At 42.7% G+C, this 20,564-nt stretch overlaps 1 protein-coding gene across 1 annotated transcript in view; it reads right to left on the reverse strand.

Moving 5' to 3' along the window:
• The window catches only part of LOC138637737 (uncharacterized), a 383,106-nt gene that overhangs the window by 248,156 nt on the left and 114,386 nt on the right, over nt 1-20,564 (reverse strand). The window contains exons 17-21 of the mRNA XM_069726649.1: nt 18,733-18,933; nt 18,256-18,323; nt 13,549-13,663; nt 9,909-10,088; nt 9,585-9,830 (exon numbers count right to left, since the gene is read on the reverse strand). Coding sequence (XP_069582750.1) covers nt 9,585-9,830; nt 9,909-10,088; nt 13,549-13,663; nt 18,256-18,323; nt 18,733-18,933 — 810 coding nt within the window. The remainder of the gene's footprint in view (nt 1-9,584; nt 9,831-9,908; nt 10,089-13,548; nt 13,664-18,255; nt 18,324-18,732; nt 18,934-20,564) is intronic.

A 20,564-nucleotide genomic window follows, 5' to 3' on the forward strand; every position in this document is an offset into this window, starting at 1 on the left:
TCAGCGAGATATTTGTATTGTCCCCTTATATACTTATACATGGTTATTAGATCGCCCCTCAGTCGTCTTTTTTCTAGACTAAATAATCCTAATTTCGCTAATCTATCTGGGTATTGTAGTTCTCCCATCCCCTTTATTAATTTTGTTGCCCTCCTTTGTACTCTCTCTAGTTCCATTATATCCTTCCTGAGCACCGGTGCCCAAAACTGGACACAGTACTCCATGTGCGGTCTAACTAGGGATTTGTACAGAGGCAGTATAATGCTCTCATCATGTGTATCCAGACCTCTTTTAATGCACCCCATGATCCTGTTTGCCTTGGCAGCTGCTGCCTGGCACTGGCTGCTCCAGGTAAGTTTATCATTAACTAGGATCCCCAAGTCCTTCTCCCTGTCAGATTTACCCAGTGGTTTCCCGTTCAGTGTGTAATGGTGATATTGATTCCCTCTTCCCATGTGTATAACCTTACATTTATCATTGTTAAACCTCATCTGCCACCTTTCAGCCCAAGTTTCCAACTTATCCAGATCCATCTGTAGCAGAATACTATCTTCTCTTGTATTAACTGCTTTACATAGTTTTGTATCATCTGCAAATATCGATATTTTACTGTGTAAACCTTCTACCAGATCATTAATGAATATGTTGAAGAGAACAGGTCCCAATACTGACCCCTGCCGTACCCCACTGGTCACAGCGACCCAGTTAGAGACTATACCATTTATAATCACCCTCTGCTTTCTATCACTAAGCCAGTTACTAACCCATTTACACACATTTTCCCCCAGACCAAGCATTCTCATTTTGTGTACCAACCTCTTGTGCGGCACGGTATCAAACGCTTTGGAAAAATCGAGATATACCACGTCCAATGACTCACCGTGGTCCAGTCTATAGCTTACCTCTTCATAAAAACTGATTAGATTGGTTTGACAGGAGCGATTTCTCATAAACCCATGCTGATATGGAGTTAAACAGTTATTCTCATTGAGATAATCCAGAATAACATCCCTCAGAAACCCTTCAAATATTTTACCAACAATAGAGGTTAGACTTACTGGCCTATAATTTCCAGGTTCACTTTTAGAGCCCTTTTTGAATATTGGCACCACATTTGCTATGCGCCAGTCCTGCGGAACAGACCCTGTCGCTATAGAGTCCCTAAAAATAAGAAATAATGGTTTATCTATTACATTACTTAGTTCTCTTAGTACTCGTGGGTGTATGCCATCCGGACCCGGAGATTTATCTATTTTAATCTTATTTAGCCGGTTTCGCACCTCTTCTTGGGTTAGATTGGTGACCCTTAATATAGGGTTTTCATTGTTTCTTGGGATTTCACCTAGCATTTCATTTTCCACCGTGAATACCGTGGAGAAGAAGGTGTTTAATATGTTAGCTTTTTCCTCGTCATCTACAACCATTCTTTCCTCACTATTTTTTAAGGGGCCTACATTTTCAGTTTTTATTCTTTTACTATTGATATAGTTGAAGAACAGTTTGGGATTAGTTTTACTCTCCTTAGCAATGTGCTTCTCTGTTTCCTTTTTGGCAGCTTTAATTAGTTTTTTAGATAAAGTATTTTTCTCCCTATAGTTTTTTAGAGCTTCAATGGTGCCATCCTGCTTTAGTAGTGCAAATGCTTTCTTTTTACTGTTAATTGCCTGTCTTACTTCTTTGTTTAGCCACATTGGGTTTTTCCTATTTCTAGTCCTTTTATTCCCACAAGGTATAAACCGCTTACACTACCTATTTAGGATGTTCTTAAACATTTCCCATTTATTATCTGTATTCTTATTTCTGAGGATATTGTCCCAGTCTACCAGATTAAGGGCATCTCTAAGCTGGTCAAACTTTGCCTTCCTAAAGTTCAATGTTTTTGTGACTCCCTGACAAGTCCCCCTAGTGAAAGACAGGTGAAACTGCACAATATTGTGGTCGCTATTTCCTAAATGCCCAACCACCTGCAGATTTGTTATTCTGTCAGGTCTATTAGATAGTATTAGGTCTAAAAGTGCTGCTCCTCTGGTTGGATTCTGCACCAATTGTGAAAGATAATTTTTCTTGGTTATTAGCAGAAACCTGTTGCCTTTATGGGTTTCACAGGTTTCTGTTTCCCAGTTAATATCCGGGTAGTTAAAGTCCCCCATAACCAGGACCTCATTATGGGTTGCAGCTTCATCTATCTGCTTTAGAAGTAGACTTTCCATGCTTTCTGTTATATTTGGGGGCTTGTAACAGACCCCAATGAGAATTTTGTTACCATTTTTCCCTCCATGAATTTCAACCCATATGGACTCGACATCCTCATTCCCTTCGCTAATATCCTCCCTTAAAGTGGACTTTAGACAAGACTTTACATAGAGACAAACCCCTCCTCCTCTCCGATTTTTACGATCCTTTCTAAACAGACTGTAACCCTGTAAGTTAACTGCCCAGTCATAGCTTTCATCTAACCATGTCTCGGTTATTCCCACTATGTCAAAGTTACCTGTAGATATTTCTGCTTCTAGTTCTTCCATCTTGTTTGTCAGGCTTCTGGCGTTTGCGAGCATGCAGTTTAGAGGATTTTGTTTTGTTCCAATCTCCTCACTGTGGATTGTTTTAGAAATGTTCTTACCTCCCTTCTGAGTATGTTTTCCTGGGTCGTCTTTGTTCGAGTCTAATGTTTTTCTTCCCGTCCCCTCTTCTTCTAGTTTAACGCAGTGTTTCACTACAGTTTATAACGCAGAGCCGTGAAAATAAAAAATATTTTTTTTTCCACGAAAATGATATTTTATCCCCTATGTTTTTATTTTCCCAAGGGTAACAGGACAAATTGGACCCCAAAAGTTGTTGTCCAACTTGTCCTGAGAACGCTGATACCCCATATGTTGGGGGGAACCACTGTTTGGGCACACAGGAGAACTCGGAAGGGAAGGAGCACTGTTTTACTTTTTCAAAGCAGAATTGGCTGGAATTGAGATCGGACGCCCCCTGATGTGCCTAAACAGTGGAAACCCCCAATTATAACTGAAACCCTAACCCCAACCCTAACCCTAGCCCTAACCCTAACCCTAGCCCTAACCCTAGCCCTAACGCTAGCCCTAGCCCTAACCCTAGCCCTAACCCTAGCACTAATGGGAAAATGGAAATAAATAATTTTTTTTACATTTTATTATTTTTCCCTAACTAAGGGGGTGATGAAGGGGGGTTTGATTTACTTTTATAGCGTTTTTTTGGCGGATTTTTATGATTGGCAGCCGTCACACACTAAAAGACGCTTTTTATTGCAAAAAATAGTTTTTGCATCACCACATTTTGAGAGCTATAATTTATCCATATTTTGGCCCACAGAGTCATATGAGGTCTTGTTTTTTGCGGGACGAGTTGACGTTTTTATTGGTAACATTTTCGGGCAGATGACATTTTTTGATCGCTTTTTATTCCGATTTTTGGGAGGTGGAATGAACAAAAACCAGCAATTCCTGAATTTCTTTTAGGGGGGGCGTTTATACCGTTCCACGTGTGGTAAAATGGATAAAGCAGTTTTATTCTTCGGGTCAGTACGATTACAGCGATACCTCATTTATGTAATTTTTTTTATGTTTTGGCGCTTTTACACAATAAAAACTATTTTATATAAAAAAATAATTGTTTTTGCATCGCATTATTCTGAGAGCTATAACTTTTTTATTTTTCTGCTGATGATGCTGTATGGTGGCTTTTTTTTTGCGGGACAAGATGACGTTTTCAGCGGTACCATGGTTATTTATATCCGTCGTTTTGATCGCGTGTTATTCCACTTTTTGTTCGCCTGTATGATAATAAAGCGTTGTTTTTTGCCTTGTTTTTTTTTTTTTTTTTTTTGCGGTGTTCACTGAAGGGGTTAACTAGTGGGATAGTTTTATAGAGCGGGTCGTTACGGACGCGGCGATACCAAATATGTGTACATTTATTGTTTTTTGTTTTTTTTTACATAAATAAATGGATTTATTGGGAAATGTTTTTTTTTTTTTATTTGGGGATTTTTTTTTATTTTTTTTTTACACATTCTATTTTTTTTTTTTTTTACTTTCTAACATTGTCCCAGGGTGGGACATCTCTGTATTAGATCAGATCGTTGATCTGACACTGTGCATAGCACACTGTCAGATCAACGATCTGACAGGCAGCTTAGCTGGCTCTCCAGCGCCTGCTCTCAGCAGGCGCCGGCTAGCCAGGTCACTTCATGACCCGGAAGGAGTCCGGCGGCCATCTTGGATCCGGGGACTCCTTCCGGGTCACCGGAGCAACGCGATCTCATTGCGTTGCTCCGGTGGGAGAGCGCAGGGAGCCCCCGTCCCTGCGCGATCCCCCTCTATGCCGCTGTCACTACTGACAGCAGCATCAGAGGGGTTAAATGCCCGCGATCGGCGATAGCGCCGATCGTGGGCATTGCTGCGGGGTGTCAGCTGTCGTATACAGCTGACACCCGCACCCGATCACCGCGGCGCTCAGCGCGAGACCGCGGTGATCGGTGCGCCGTACTAGTACTGCTGCTGGCACTAATGCAGTGCCGGCAGCGCAGTACTAGTACGGCGCATGTCGCGAAGGGGTTAAACCCATTTGTGTCAACCTCTGTGCATGTTATCAGGTCAAAATCATCAGGGTATGTGAACTTTTCATCAGGGTCATTTGGATGTTTTGAGCTGTCATTATGATTTAAACAGAGAAAACACAGTAGTTTGACAATAAATGGCTTCATCCAACCACTAACCAGGAATGGAGAAAAATGTTTGGTGTTATCATTCATATTCTGTGAAAAAAGGCCAAGAAATCAAAAATTCTGCTGGGGTATGTAAACTTTTGAGCCAGCTGTAAATAATCAAAGCGGAAATAAGGACACAGGAAGCACAGGACAGTATGATAGTATAATGAGCATAAAGTATGTATGGATATTCAGCAACTCACTTACCAGTGGGATCCTTATGAGTGTGTCAGGCTCTCTGGAGAAGCACTGCTGTGCAGTGAGTATGGCGCTGTGGGGTAAGAGTCGGTACAGCCTTTAAATAAGGCTTCTATGTGTCGTGCTGCAGGTGTATCCACTGTATACCCGGAAGTATCCTGAGTTCCCGCGTGACCGCAAGTGATGCAGCACCTCTGTGAACAGAGGACCATCCCATATCTGACGGTACAAACTTGACAGTAATTCGGCGGTGTAAGAAGGAATACTTTCCCCTTATCTGACGTCACAAGAAGTGATGTACGCAATGAAAAAGTGTCGCCTCTATGTAACCAATGGTGGCAAATGATTGTTTCAATGTATTGTAAGAAACTATATAGAGAAAAGGGTGCTTGGAAGGAGTACCCATTCAAAGAACATAAGTAACCAAAGGTAATTGTGCAGGAAAGGGGAATGAAAAAAGGGAGGTGGAGAAACAAGACTGGTCTCCAGATTTAATGTAAGGCATATAAAATGCAACCAAAAAGGTAAAAAAAACAACTTTAATGAAAATGAACAATATTAAAATTAAAAATTAATCAAAATTAAGGTGATAATAAAATAAAACCGCTGAAAATAACTATTAAATAGTGATGAGCGAATATACTCGTTGCTGGGGTTTTCCCGAGCACGCTCGGGTGGTCTCCGAGTATTTGTTAGTGTTCGGAGATTTCGTTTTTGTTGACGCAACTGCATGATTTACAGCAGCTACCCAGCCTGAGTACATGTGGGGGTTGCCTGGTTGCTAGGGAATTCCCACATGTAATCAAGCTGTCTAATAGTCGCAAATCATGCAGCTGCGGTGACTAAAACTAAATCTCCGAACAAATACTAGTGTGCTCGGGAAAACCTGAGCAACGAGTATACTCGCTCATCAATACTATTAATAGTTAAAGAAAAATAATTGAAAAAAAAAGAGTAAAAATAAGGAAAAAAGATGAATAATAATAATCAAAATCCAAAAAATAACAAAAGAACTATAAGGAGGTGTATTAGAGATGAACTATACCCGTTCACATGACATGGAGTTATAAATCGGTCTATACGTGTCTGTCATTCATACCGTTTCGTTCTGATGAAGGCCATGTAATTGGCCGAAACGTCAAACCTTTTATGCAGTGGATCTACCTATGCTAATAACGTGTTCACATTTTTCTTGTATCTATCTTGGAGTGCCGAATCTATTTTTTCGTTACTGTGGAGTGGAATCCTATTCATGCACCCACCCCCAGAGGGACTGCCGCGCAGCCTTTTCTTTGTATGCCTCCACAGATACCGCGGCTCACCAGCGGAGATGGACATGTGGTGCGTCATGCCATCATCTTTTTTTTTTTTTAAAGTAAACTTAGTAAACTTGCATTTTTTATAGTGGCCAATGGAGCTATTTTACACTTCATGCCCATTCAGGAACGATTTACAGCAGGCTCCTTATCATCAGAGCTAGAATTCCTTCCATAGGGGTGGAGCCGCATATTCATGACTGTAATGGTCGGCACCACGTGACCGCTCATACAGGAGAAGGTGCGGCGCGGAGAGGACGCTGAGAGGGAGCCGGGTGAGTATTTTATTAACTATGGGACGTAGAAAGCTAGCACTCAATCTGTAGGGTCCACGGTGCAAGTGAACGGGGTACTAGATCCCACAAGTCATCAAGTTCAGAAAGGATCACTGCACACGTATAATATAACTTTGCGTTTCTCAAAAGTTTATTAGATTTTCATCAATATCAAAAAGGTATCAGGCGAAAATTGACGTTTCGGCCAGCTTCGTGGCCTTGATCACAATATCGCTGTAACAAGCAGAGGACAAAACACTATTAATAACAGATAGACGTATATACATATTTACATATTTACATAGAGGAACCCATGTCATAAGGTTACGGTAGTCATGGTGAGACATACACCAACAAGATAAAGATTATATACTGAGATCTAAAAAACTAAAACATAGTCACATAGTGGAGAAAGGTACAAAGGAGACTGTTATATACGTATCAGCGGTACAATTGGAAAGAAGACATACCCTATTGAGATCTGTTGCTTATAAAGGAACGACACAGAATAACTGATGAGTCGGGTACATAGGTGCTGTGGTAACCTGGAAGGAGTAATCCAGAATAAGCTAGTGATATTACGTTCATGTGTACACAATAAGAGAGAACTAAATCATCCCTGTATAACTAAAGGCTGGAAGGCTACCACCTCAGTTGTGAAGATACTACAGCCAAAGCGCTAGAGAGTATTTTGAACGTACATGTGCCATATTGTCTCTATGTGCATGGCTCTAACCACAAGGATGGATTACATGTCAAAAACAGTACTAACCAGACTAATAAAATAGCGAATGCTTGCCACCATACAGCAAGGCCTTTAAGTCCGGCTTGAAGGAAACCTGTGACTGTGATAGATATACATACGAATCAGAGGAAGGATCAGAGTGCTTAATTTAATTTATGGTACACAATGGGTAAAAGGGGGAGGTACCTGTCCTGTATGTATAATCGGGGCCAAGGGTAAGGTAGTAACCTTCTAGGATTTTCTTGAAATGACCCGGAGGAAACAAGAAAAACAATTGCGCTGTGGGCAAAACAAAGACGGCTCAGGTGTCAAGAGAATAGTTAATGCTTAGCAAGAGCACTGAATATAGTACTGGGTATACCTGTGTCATATATATGGTCGCAGGCACAGACGAATGCAGGTTCACAATTGTAGTACTGAACTCCCCATTTACTGCGGTATATGGAAGGTCGAGTAAGGTATAGCGTCCCTATTGAGTAAGGGGAAATAGCCAGCTTATATGTATATTTAAAGTAAAGGTACACTTATCTGAGTGATGTACTGGACTTACTCGTCCAGGTCTCCTTGTCCAGATACGGGGGGCAAGCGTTGGTGGTGAAGTGGAGCAGGCCGACACAAACCTGTGTCACGGCGGTGAAGAGGCTTGGAGTGAAATGCCAAAGTTCGGCGTTAATAAAGCTCCCAGGCCGGTCATGTGACCTAGCTATGTGCAGAGACGCTAGCGCATGCTCAGTAGCGCTAACGTGTAGTGGATGACCGCGTTCAGGACGGTCATGTGACCGGAAATGCGCGGTGCCGCCGGCGCATGCGCTATAGCGCCGATCCTTAGAGTCAAAGTACCGTCACGGCGGTATCTGTGTACTGAGCGCTGGATGTGCGTCCGTGTAGCAGCCCCAGAGATCGGCGCTTGCGCAATGACACTAGTACTAAGCGCCTGCGTCCCAGACATAAGTGTGTCCCTGTTAGGATAGCGTAGTGTACCTGACCTAGACTTGTCTAGAGCTGTGTGATAGAGAGGCTTGGCTGTATTTATGTAAACTAGGCAGGTCCTCTGTCCGGAGAAGGAATAGAGTAGGGGACAAGGTATCCGCTGCTAAGGTCTATGGGTATAATAATGTGTGGGCCAGCCATAAGTATGATTAGCATAAAGATAAAACATACAATACACAACAGCAATAACAATAAACGGTAGGAGTCCAAACCAAACAAAAGAAAAGTAAAGAAAAGAATCAGGGGGGGAGGGGGAAACCGAATTAAATAATAAAAAATTGGAAAAATAAAAAAATAAAAACCATAAAAATAAGAAAAATGAGGTGAAAAAAATTGGAAAATACCCAAATAAAATTGGGATAAAATGAAAGAAAATGCGGCAAAAGGGGAACTAAAAAAATGAAACTTATGTAAAAACTAGAGGGGTATGCATCTTACCAAATTGACCACGTGTGAAAAAGAGGTTGTCTGTGCAAGAAGTCAATCGATCTACATGGGAGATAAAATCAGGTTAGCCAGTCTATTTCTCGGTTGAGGCCACGTGGGTGTAGGGTGTCAAGCGTGTAAATCCAAAAAGTCTCACGCTGTTTCAATAATTTCACGTGGTTACCACCTCTCCTAGGACGGGGGACCCTTTCTACGACCTGGAACCTAAGTTGTGCTACATTGTGATTGGCTTCTTTAAAATGAAGGGGGAGCGGGAGCCACAGTTTCCCACATCTAATCGTGGATTTATGGTTAGATATTCGGTCCCTTATTGCCTGAGTGGTCTCCCCTACATATAGTAGCCCACAAGGGCATTTTATAATGTAGACTACAAAACTCGTCTCACAGGTGTAGTAATCCTTAATCTTGTACGACTTCCCCGTCCGTGGGTGTATCACTTCACTGCCCTTGATAACGTTAGAACAGCTCATGCAACCCAAACATGGAAAAGTCCCTGTACGCTTTTGACCTGACAATGTTCTGTTCGTTAGTATTTTTTGTGTACCTAGGTCAGCTCTTACGACCCTGTCTTTTATGTTCCTGGGCCTTCTAGTGCACATCAGTGGGGGTTCTTTAAATACGGGAATAGTGGGATATGCTCTATTTAATAGTGGCCAATGTGCCCGAATTAGGTTGTGTACTCTCCGCATTGTAGGATGATGATTATGTACAAATGGAAGTCTAGGGTTCTTTTGGGATGTAAACAATCCATCTCCGGTCTCGTTCAGAACCCTGGAGGATTCACTGCTGAGAAGGTCTGCTGGATAATTGCGGGCCCTAAACTTATCAGACATTTCCTGTAGCCTAGTGACTTTGATGTCAGGATTGGACACAATTCTAGATACCCTTTTGAATTGGGACCTTGGGAGACTGTCCTTAGTGGACTTGGGGTGACAACTGTTATATAACAGCAAGCTGTTACAATCGGTCGGTTTGGAGTATAGGTCCGTGTTAAGGTTCCCCAGGGCGTCTTTGAGGACTTTAGTGTCCAGGAAGGTGACTTCGTTGTCATGGAATGCTAATGTGAAAGAAAGTTCAGGTCTGGCGGTATTGATGTTATTATGGAATTCTTGAAGGCTGGTGTGATTCCCCTGCCATATGCAAAATATATCATCGATATATCTATACCAAATTAGGGCGTGCCGTTGAAACCCGGGATTGGTATATACTTGCTCCCTCTCGAAGTGGTCCATGTATAAGTTAGCATACGCCGGGGCCACATTGGACCCCATAGCGGTGCCACAGGTCTGTACGAAGAAGTCATCCTCGAAGAGGAAGAAGTTTTCCCTCAGAACCAGGTTCAAGAGATCTATACAAAGATCATGGGTATTGTTGTCAACTTCTGCTTCCTGTAGCGTAAGTGAGACAGCTGCAATCCCTCTATCATGTACGATTGAAGTGTACAGACTGTTAACATCTAATGTACACAAAAGGCTGTCAGGGGGGATGCTAGAGATGTTGCGGATCTTGGATAGGAAATCACTAGTGTCAAGAATGAATGATTTTGTCAACCGAGTGTATGGTGTGAGGATTTTCTCCAAGAATTTCGATAAGGGGTTGAGTCGGTCGAGGCTACAATGGGGCGGCCATGCTAGAGATGTTGCGGATCTTGGATAGGAAATCACTAGTGTCAAGAATGAATGATTTTGTCAACCGAGTGTATGGTGTGAGGATTTTCTCCAAGAATTTCGATAAGGGGTTGAGTACTGAGTCGGTCGAGGCTACAATGGGAACACTTGTTAAGAATTTTTTGGAATGTGGTACAATATTTCTCGTTGTCAATTTTCGCCTGATACCTTTTTGATATTGATGAAAATCTAATAAACTTTTGAGAAACGCAAAGTTATATTATACGTGTGCAGTGATCCTTTCTGAACTTGATGACTTGTGGGATCTAGTACCCCGTTCACTTGCACCGTGGACCCTACAGATTGAGTGCTAGCTTTCTACGTCCCATAGTTACTTGCTTTGTGAGCTTTCAGCACCAATCGAATCCATGTCAACGGAGACATACATGTATGATGAATCTACTGGTTCAACCATCTTATCCAAGATAAAGACTAAGACTGACTTCCTTCATATTCCAAGCAAGGACGTGAAAACTAGAGATTGGGAGAAGGAGCGGAAGAAGCTCATTAGCTACGATTTGCACTGTGCAACATTGGGAGAGTACCATCGACAGGCCAGAATACCTCGAGGTTTACGCTGCAACTTACGCCCAACTTTGTTCTCTGACAACGAGAAATATTGTACCACATTCCAAAAAATTCTTAACAAGTGTTCCTTCGACATAATACTTTTGACTATTGAATATCTACAGGAGGCTATATCAAGCACCGAAGAGAGAATTGAGAGTATAGAAACCCAACTAACGGCCACATTGAACCCAACAGAATTGTCTACACTTAAAAACAAAATAGACTCAAGCCTTGCTACTTACCAACGGTCCCTTGAAGAAAGAAAACGCACAAAATTCCAGAGGGACATTGAGGACTATTTATCCAACAAAGTGTACCGATGGGAGGAATCGGCCCCCCGCCGGACGAGACCAAGATACCGACGCACACCAGGAGTGAATTATCCCTCAGGGGGCTCCTCGCCAGCCGGGGGTTCTTCTGCAGGATCCGGCAGCGAGACTGGTGGAGTTCAAACTACAGGACCGCGTTTTTTAGGACAAGCCGCGCGCCCACCAGGAGGGGAAGGAAAAAGAAACGAGGACCGCCGTATGAAACTGCGATCTCAGGTAGGAGTCCAAACTCTGTAATTAACATCTCTGACTACACCCTCTCTCCTCTAGAACTCACAGTCCTGAATATGGGTTTATCCTTTTGTCCCACTCCCAAGTGGGACTCATTCCAATTAGAAAAAGATCTCCAACATTTTTACAGGAGCATAAGACTAAAAGTACATTTTGAGGAAACCTCCAATCCAATAGTCAACAGATTAGGCACATTACCCAGTCAAAGAGAGGATGCCAAAATCACCATAGGATCACTAGGTCTAAGAAATCCTAGCACGTTTGTCCCGCCTAAATCTAATCATGCGGTTGAAACATTCATTAACCTCCTTGATAGAGACATCAAAGAGACTATACACGAAGAACGCCTTGGTCTCCTCCCCACCCGCCATAATCTCACACCTCTAGAAAAACAGGCACTAGATGCTTTGAGTGAGAATAAGAACATTATAATAAAACCAGCGGACAAGGGAGGAGCGATAGTCGTAATGAATAGACACCACTACGTCACCGAAGTGAGGAGGCAATTATCTGACACTAATACCTACAGAAAACTCCAGGGGGACCCCACATTTTCTATACAACGTAAAATTAATACTGTAATTGATAAATATATGAATTTGGGCACGATCGACAATAAAACTAAAACTTACCTCATTAATCATCATCCAGTCACGCCGGTCATGTATATCCTTCCCAAAATTCATAAAAATCTTCAGAATCCCCCTGGCCGCCCCATTGTAGCCTCGACCGACTCAGTACTCAACCCCTTATCGAAATTCTTGGAGAAAATCCTCACACCATACACTCGGTTGACAAAATCATTCATTCTTGACACTAGTGATTTCCTATCCAAGATCCGCAACATCTCTAGCATCCCCCCTGACAGCCTTTTGTGTACATTAGATGTTAACAGTCTGTACACTTCAATCGTACATGATAGAGGGATTGCAGCTGTCTCACTTACGCTACAGGAAGCAGAAGTTGACAACAATACCCATGATCTTTGTATAGATCTCTTGAACCTGGTTCTGAGGGAAAACTTCTTCCTCTTCGAGGATGACTTCTTCGTACAGACCTGTGGCACCGCTATGGGGTCCAATGTGGCCCCGGCGTATGCTAACTTATACATGGACCACTTCGAGAGGGAGCAAGTATATACCAATCCCGGGTTTCAACGGCACGCCCTAATTTGGTATAGATATATCGATGATATATTTTGCATATGGCAGGGGAATCACACCAGCCTTCAAGAATTCCATAATAACATCAATACCGCCAGACCTGAACTTTCTTTCACATTAGCATTCCATGACAACGAAGTCACCTTCCTGGACACTAAAGTCCTCAAAGACGCCCTGGGGAACCTTAACACGGACCTATACTCCAAACCGACCGATTGTAACAGCTTGCTGTTATATAACAGTTGTCACCCCAAGTCCACTAAGGACAGTCTCCCAAGGTCCCAATTCAAAAGGGTATCTAGAATTGTGTCCAATCCTGACATCAAAGTCACTAGGCTACAGGAAATGTCTGATAAGTTTAGGGCCCGCAATTATCCAGCAGACCTTCTCAGCAGTGAATCCTCCAGGGTTCTGAACGAGACCGGAGATGGATTGTTTACATCCCAAAAGAACCCTAGACTTCCATTTGTACATAATCATCATCCTACAATGCGGAGAGTACACAACCTAATTCGGGCACATTGGCCACTATTAAATAGAGCATATCCCACTATTCCCGTATTTAAAGAACCCCCACTGATGTGCACTAGAAGGCCCAGGAACATAAAAGACAGGGTCGTAAGAGCTGACCTAGGTACACAAAAAATACTAACGAACAGAACATTGTCAGGTCAAAAGCGTACAGGGACTTTTCCATGTTTGGGTTGCATGAGCTGTTCTAACGTTATCAAGGGCAGTGAAGTGATACACCCACGGACGGGGAAGTCGTACAAGATTAAGGATTACTACACCTGTGAGACGAGTTTTGTAGTCTACATTATAAAATGCCCTTGTGGGCTACTATATGTAGGGGAGACCACTCAGGCAATAAGGGACCGAATATCTAACCATAAATCCACGATTAGATGTGGGAAACTGTGGCTCCCGCTCCCCCTTCATTTTAAAGAAGCCAATCACAATGTAGCACAACTTAGGTTCCAGGTCGTAGAAAGGGTCCCCCGTCCTAGGAGAGGTGGTAACCACGTGAAATTATTGAAACAGCGTGAGACTTTTTGGATTTACACGCTTGACACCCTACACCCACGTGGCCTCAACCGAGAAATAGACTGGCTAACCTGATTTTATCTCCCATGTAGATCGATTGACTTCTTGCACAGACAACCTCTTTTTCACACGTGGTCAATTTGGTAAGATGCATACCCCTCTAGTTTTTACATAAGTTTCATTTTTTTAGTTCCCCTTTTGCCGCATTTTCTTTCATTTTATCCCAATTTTATTTGGGTATTTTCCAATTTTTTTCACCTCATTTTTCTTATTTTTATGGTTTTTATTTTTTTATTTTTCCAATTTTTTATTATTTAATTCGGTTTCCCCCTCCCCCCCTGATTCTTTTCTTTACTTTTCTTTTGTTTGGTTTGGACTCCTACCGTTTATTGTTATTGCTGTTGTGTATTGTATGTTTTATCTTTATGCTAATCATACTTATGGCTGGCCCACACATTATTATACCCATAGACCTTAGCAGCGGATACCTTGTCCCCTACTCTATTCCTTCTCCGGACAGAGGACCTGCCTAGTTTACATAAATACAGCCAAGCCTCTCTATCACACAGCTCTAGACAAGTCTAGGTCAGGTACACTACGCTATCCTAACAGGGACACACTTATGTCTGGGACGCAGGCGCTTAGTACTAGTGTCATTGCGCAAGCGCCGATCTCTGGGGCTGCTACACGGACGCACATCCAGCGCTCAGTACACAGATACCGCCGTGACGGTACTTTGACTCTAAGGATCGGCGCTATAGCGCATGCGCCGGCGGCACCGCGCATTTCCGGTCACATGACCGTCCTGAACGCGGTCATCCACTACACGTTAGCGCTACTGAGCATGCGCTAGCGTCTCTGCACATAGCTAGGTCACATGACCGGCCTGGGAGCTTTATTAACGCCGAACTTTGGCATTTCACTCCAAGCCTCTTCACCGCCGTGACACAGGTTTGTGTCGGCCTGCTCCACTTCACCACCAACGCTTGCCCCCCGTATCTGGACAAGGAGACCTGGACGAGTAAGTCCAGTACATCACTCAGATAAGTGTACCTTTACTTTAAATATACATATAAGCTGGCTATTTCCCCTTACTCAATAGGGACGCTATACCTTACTCGACCTTCCATATACCGCAGTAAATGGGGAGTTCAGTACTACAATTGTGAACCTGCATTCGTCTGTGCCTGCGACCATATATATGACACAGGTATACCCAGTACTATATTCAGTGCTCTTGCTAAGCATTAACTATTCTCTTGACACCTGAGCCGTCTTTGTTTTGCCCACAGCGCAATTGTTTTTCTTGTTTCCTCCGGGTCATTTCAAGAAAATCCTAGAAGGTTACTACCTTACCCCTGGCCCCGATTATACATACAGGACAGGTACCTCCCCCTTTTACCCATTGTGTACCATAAATTAAATTAAGCACTCTGATCCTTCCTCTGATTCGTATGTATATCTATCACAGTCACAGGTTTCCTTCAAGCCGGACTTAAAGGCCTTGCTGTATGGTGGCAAGCATTCGCTATTTTATTAGTCTGGTTAGTACTGTTTTTGACATGTAATCCATCCTTGTGGTTAGAGCCATGCACATAGAGACAATATGGCACATGTACGTTCAAAATACTCTCTAGCGCTTTGGCTGTAGTATCTTCACAACTGAGGTGGTAGCCTTCCAGCCTTTAGTTATACAGGGATGATTTAGTTCTCTCTTATTGTGTACACATGAACGTAATATCACTAGCTTATTCTGGATTACTCCTTCCAGGTTACCACAGCACCTATGTACCCGACTCATCAGTTATTCTGTGTCGTTCCTTTATAAGCAACAGATCTCAATAGGGTATGTCTTCTTTCCAATTGTACCGCTGATACGTATATAACAGTCTCCTTTGTACCTTTCTCCACTATGTGACTATGTTTTAGTTTTTTAGATCTCAGTATATAATCTTTATCTTGTTGGTGTATGTCTCACCATGACTACCGTAACCTTATGACATGGGTTCCTCTATGTAAATATGTAAATATGTATATACGTCTATCTGTTATTAATAGTGTTTTGTCCTCTGCTTGTTACAGCGATATTGTGATCAAGGCCACGAAGCTGGCCGAAACGTCAATTTTCGCCTGATACCTTTTTGATATTGATGAAAATCTAATAAACTTTTGAGAAACGCAAAGTTATATTATACGTGTGCAGTGATCCTTTCTGAACTTGAGTATTTTATTAACAGTGGGCGGGCGCACAGGGGGTGGGAGGGGGATGAGGACAGGGATCTTTATTTTAAACACGAAAAAAAAAGGATTTTTCATATCTTCTCTCCAGCGAACGCTGCTGGAGAGAAGATATGAATGGCGGCTTCAGCACCAGATGCAGGGGACAGCGCTTATCTCTAGCGCTGTCTTCTGCACACTCCGTGTGGAACCCAGTCGACACACGTGTGCCGCACGTGTGCCACACGGATGGCCTACATGAGCTCCCGGACACACGGACACGGAAAACTCCGGTACCGATTTTTCCGGTGCCGGAATTATCTGGACGTGTGGGACAGGCCTAAAATAAAAACCTAATTTAAATTGTATGTCAAGTTCTGATAATAATTTTCCTATAAGCGGTCGAGGATATTACAAAGGGAATAACAATTATGTGGAGAGCAGAGTCTGAAAAACTAGAGTCAATATCTTATGGCTCACACTAGCGTATAACACAGCCCAGTTTTATCCAATGTTCTATAGGATTGCTCTCGGATCAATGTTATACTATGGGGCAGTGCTGATCCGCAATTATTTTCTCTTGCCAAGTCACCATGAGAAAACAATCGCAGCATGGTGCAGGTCCATTCGATAATTTTGATCATGAACACCCATACAAATCTAAGGATGTGTCTGAAACACTGGACTGCACTCGGATGTCATCTGAGTGAAGTCCAATATACGCGCACAAAGACAACGGAGAAGATAGAGAAATTAAGTTCTCCGTACCTGTCATAGAATTATCCCATGCGATAAAGTCGGATCACACTAACATGACACTCGGATCAAACTCTGACACTGATTGACATTAGCATAATCAGCCCGATATTATCGCAAGAGAGAACATACGGCCCTGTGACCCCGGCCTTATATGTATGAACTGTGAGGCCGGTTTCACACGTCCTGATATTACCGGTACCGGACATATCAGTGTCCGTGTGTGTACTACGTGCGGCACACGTGCGGCAACCGTGTGCCGCATCAGTACTACACGGACGGCCGCCAGGGAAGTAGCGCTACAGTAAGTGCTGTTACCCGGTGGCTGGTGCTGAAGCCGGCTGTCAACAATTCTCCCCTGCTCAACCGGCGAGCAGCGCAAGGAGGGGAGAATGAATGAATGAGAAGCAGCGGGCACAGGCTCAGTAACTAGCGGTGACGTCACTGAGTCTGTGCTCACCGCCGGCATGAACTCCTGTGACCTCAGGACCGTGGGAGAATGCAAATGATGAGGTCATGGCAGTTCAAGCTCTGTCACAGTGACCTCATCACTTGCATTATCTCACGGTCCTGAGGTCACAGGAGTTCATGCCGGCAGCGAGGACAGACTCAGTAATGTCATCGCTAGTTACTGAGCCTGCGCCCGCTGATTCTCATTCATTCCCCAGTAGTTTGCAGCCAGGCCAGTCGCATTAGCAGCACTCCTGGATGTAAACTGTACATTCCCCAGATATGGATTACGGCATGGGACTGACTGAACGCCGGACAGGTATGGGTATATTGTTGGCTTATTATTTTAATTTTGTTTACAGGAGATCGAGGGCGTTGATTGGATTAGCAGAAACAAAAAAGATGGCAAAACTGTGTGGTGTATGATTGCATTAAAATACTTTATTCTTACTGTGTGGTGCTTATTTAACCTTTTACCAAAAGAGAGGAGTCTTATTGACACCTCTCCCTTACTAAGCCGGGCTTAATGTCACCTTACAATAGAAAGGTGACATTAATCCCCCATTACCCCACTTGCCACTCCTACAGGGCAAGTGGGAAGACCCGGGCAAAGCTCCAGAATTGGCGCATCTACTATAGACGCACCTTTTCTGGGCAACTGCAGGCTGCTGTTTTTAGGCTGGGAGGGTGCCCATATCCATGGCTCCTTACCAGCTTGAGAATAGCAACCCGCACCTGTGAGTTTTGCCGGGTTGGTTTAAAAACATAGGGGAACCCCACATCAGGTTTTTCATTCATTCATTCTCCCCTGCTTGCCGGCAGAGCATGGAAGAATGGATGAAAGCCGACTTCAGCACCACACGCAGGGGAACTGCGGCCTACAGTAACGCTACTTCCCCAGCGGTAGTCCGTGCACACGGAGGACAGGGTGCACTGTTCTCCGTGTGCACGTGTGTGGCACGTTTTGCGGCCCGTGTGTCTGGATGAAAACAGAATGTTTCTGCGTGTTTTGCACACGGACACATGCGATCCGTGAAAACACTCTGACATGTGCAAACACCCAAACATTTGAATGGGTCTACCTGTGTCATTGTCTCCGGTATGTGAGAAAACTGTCACCACACGTACCGGAGACACTGACGTGTGAAACAGGCCTGAAGAAGACTGATGCCTGTGACTGTGTGAGGCTGGACTTTCTGAGAGCAACAGGAGCACGAACAAAAGACTTGTCTATACATTATTCTGTTGATTCAGTTGTGTTTGTTTCTTTCCGAGTGCTGAAACCATAACTCATTTTGCGACTATTAAAGTGACACTAAGCATAATGCACGTCTGACACTATGTGTACGGTCACAATCCGTAAAGTAGAAAAACTTGACTTGTGAATGTTCTTTTTCTAAAGGGAGAACTGCTCAAGTTTAACCCATTCAAGGGTATAGAACAAGGTGTATGACACTTTCCTATCCTCCTCAGGATTGGTATCAAGTATAACAATCTAGAATTTTGCACACTGATGTAGAGTATTTCAATAATTTTTGTTTGATTTTGTTAGCTGAATTAAAGAAGGTTAACATTTCCATTTATGATTTTTTTTTATTTGCTTACCTGGCTTGTCAAAACATCTCTGACAAGCTGCAAGTGAAGCCTTAAGCATTGGCATTCATCACTATAAGCTTCCAGGAAGTATTTGGAGCCAATGTCAAACCGTGGGCGCTTATACATGATGTCAGTAATCACTTGTGCCAAGGAAAATCGCTCTTCTGGATCAAGAGTATGCTGGTAAGCTTCATAGTAGCTGTCAACAAGCTAAATAAAATACACACAAATATTCAGATGCTAGGAATTGATAAAATGCAACTCTGTTACATTTCACTGTCTGCGTATACTAAGTATATTAGCAGCAGACAGAAAGATCAATTGCATCCACACAAGGGGGAATTACTGGGGTGGTTTGCACGTTAATGACTGGGCCAATATGTACAATTCTGACCACTGTCCCTTTATGAGTTTATAACTCTGGAACACTTCAACGGATCCCGGTGATTCTGAAACTGTTACTGTTCTTTCATGACATATTATACATCATGATAATGGTAACATTTATTCCTTATGACTTGCATTTATTTGTGAAAAAAACGGAAACTTGGTGAATATTTGGTAAATATTGCAATTTTCCAACTTTGAATTTTCATGCCCTTAAATCACAGAGATATGTCACACAAAATACTTAATAAATAACATTTACCACATGTCTACTTTGCATCAGCACAATTTTGGAACCAAAATTTTTTTTTGTTAGGAAGCTATAATAAGAGTTAAAATTTGAACAGTGATTTCTTATTTTTTCATCAAAATTTACAAAACCATTTTTTTAGGGACCACATCATATTTGAAGTCACTTTGAGGGGTCTATATGACAGAAGATGCCCCAAAGTGACACCATTCTAAAAACTGCACCCCTCAAGGTGCTCAAAACCAAAGAAGTTTATTAACCCTTCAGGTGCTTCACAGGAATTTAAAAAATACAAAATAAAGTAACATTTTACTTTTTTCACAAAAAAATTGACTTTAGGTCCAATTTTTTTTTTATTTTGACAAGGGTAACAGGAAAAATGGACCCCAAAATTTGTTGTGTAATTTCTCCTGAGCATGCCGATATCCCATATGAGGGAGAAAACCACTGTTTGGGTGCACTTTTTGAATGCAAGATTTGCTGTAACAATTGACGGATGTCATGTCACGTTTGGCGAGCCTATGATGTGCCAAAACAGTGAAAATCCCCATGTGACACCATTTTGGAAACTAGACCCCTCAGGGAACTTATCTAAATGTGTGGTGAGGATATTGAACCCTCAGGTGCTACACAAAAGTTTATAAAGTTGAGCCGTTAAAAAAAAATCAAATTTTCCCCCAAAATATTTTTTCAGCACAAAATATTGCATCTTCATAAGTATAACAGGAACAATTGCACCATATAATTTGTTGTGCAATTTGTCCTGAGTACGCCGATACCCCATATGAGGGAGAAAAGCACTGTTTGGACTCACTGCAGAGATCGGAAGGGAAGGAGCGCCACTTGACTTTTTGAATGCAAAATTTGCTGGAATAATTAGCGGACGTCATGTCCCATTTGGAGAGCCCCTGTGTGCCTAAACAATGGAAACCCCCAACTGAACCAATTTTGGAAAATAGATCCCACAAGGAATGTATTTAGATGCATGGTAAGCACCTTAAACCCCCAGGTGCTTCACAGACGTTTATAACATTGAGCCGTGAAAATAATAAATAAATAATGATAATAATCTTATATATAATTGCCTAGAATACTACTTCCTGCAATTTGTGCCAACTTCCGTGGCTTTGTCCGGAGCTAATGTCCGGAGCTAATGTCCGGAGATAAGTGACGTCAACAGTGTCCAGTGTCTGATTGGTTGCCG

This window comes from Ranitomeya imitator, chromosome 5 (assembly GCF_032444005.1).
Source record: "Ranitomeya imitator isolate aRanImi1 chromosome 5, aRanImi1.pri, whole genome shotgun sequence".
NCBI classification, from domain to species: domain Eukaryota; kingdom Metazoa; phylum Chordata; class Amphibia; order Anura; family Dendrobatidae; genus Ranitomeya; species Ranitomeya imitator.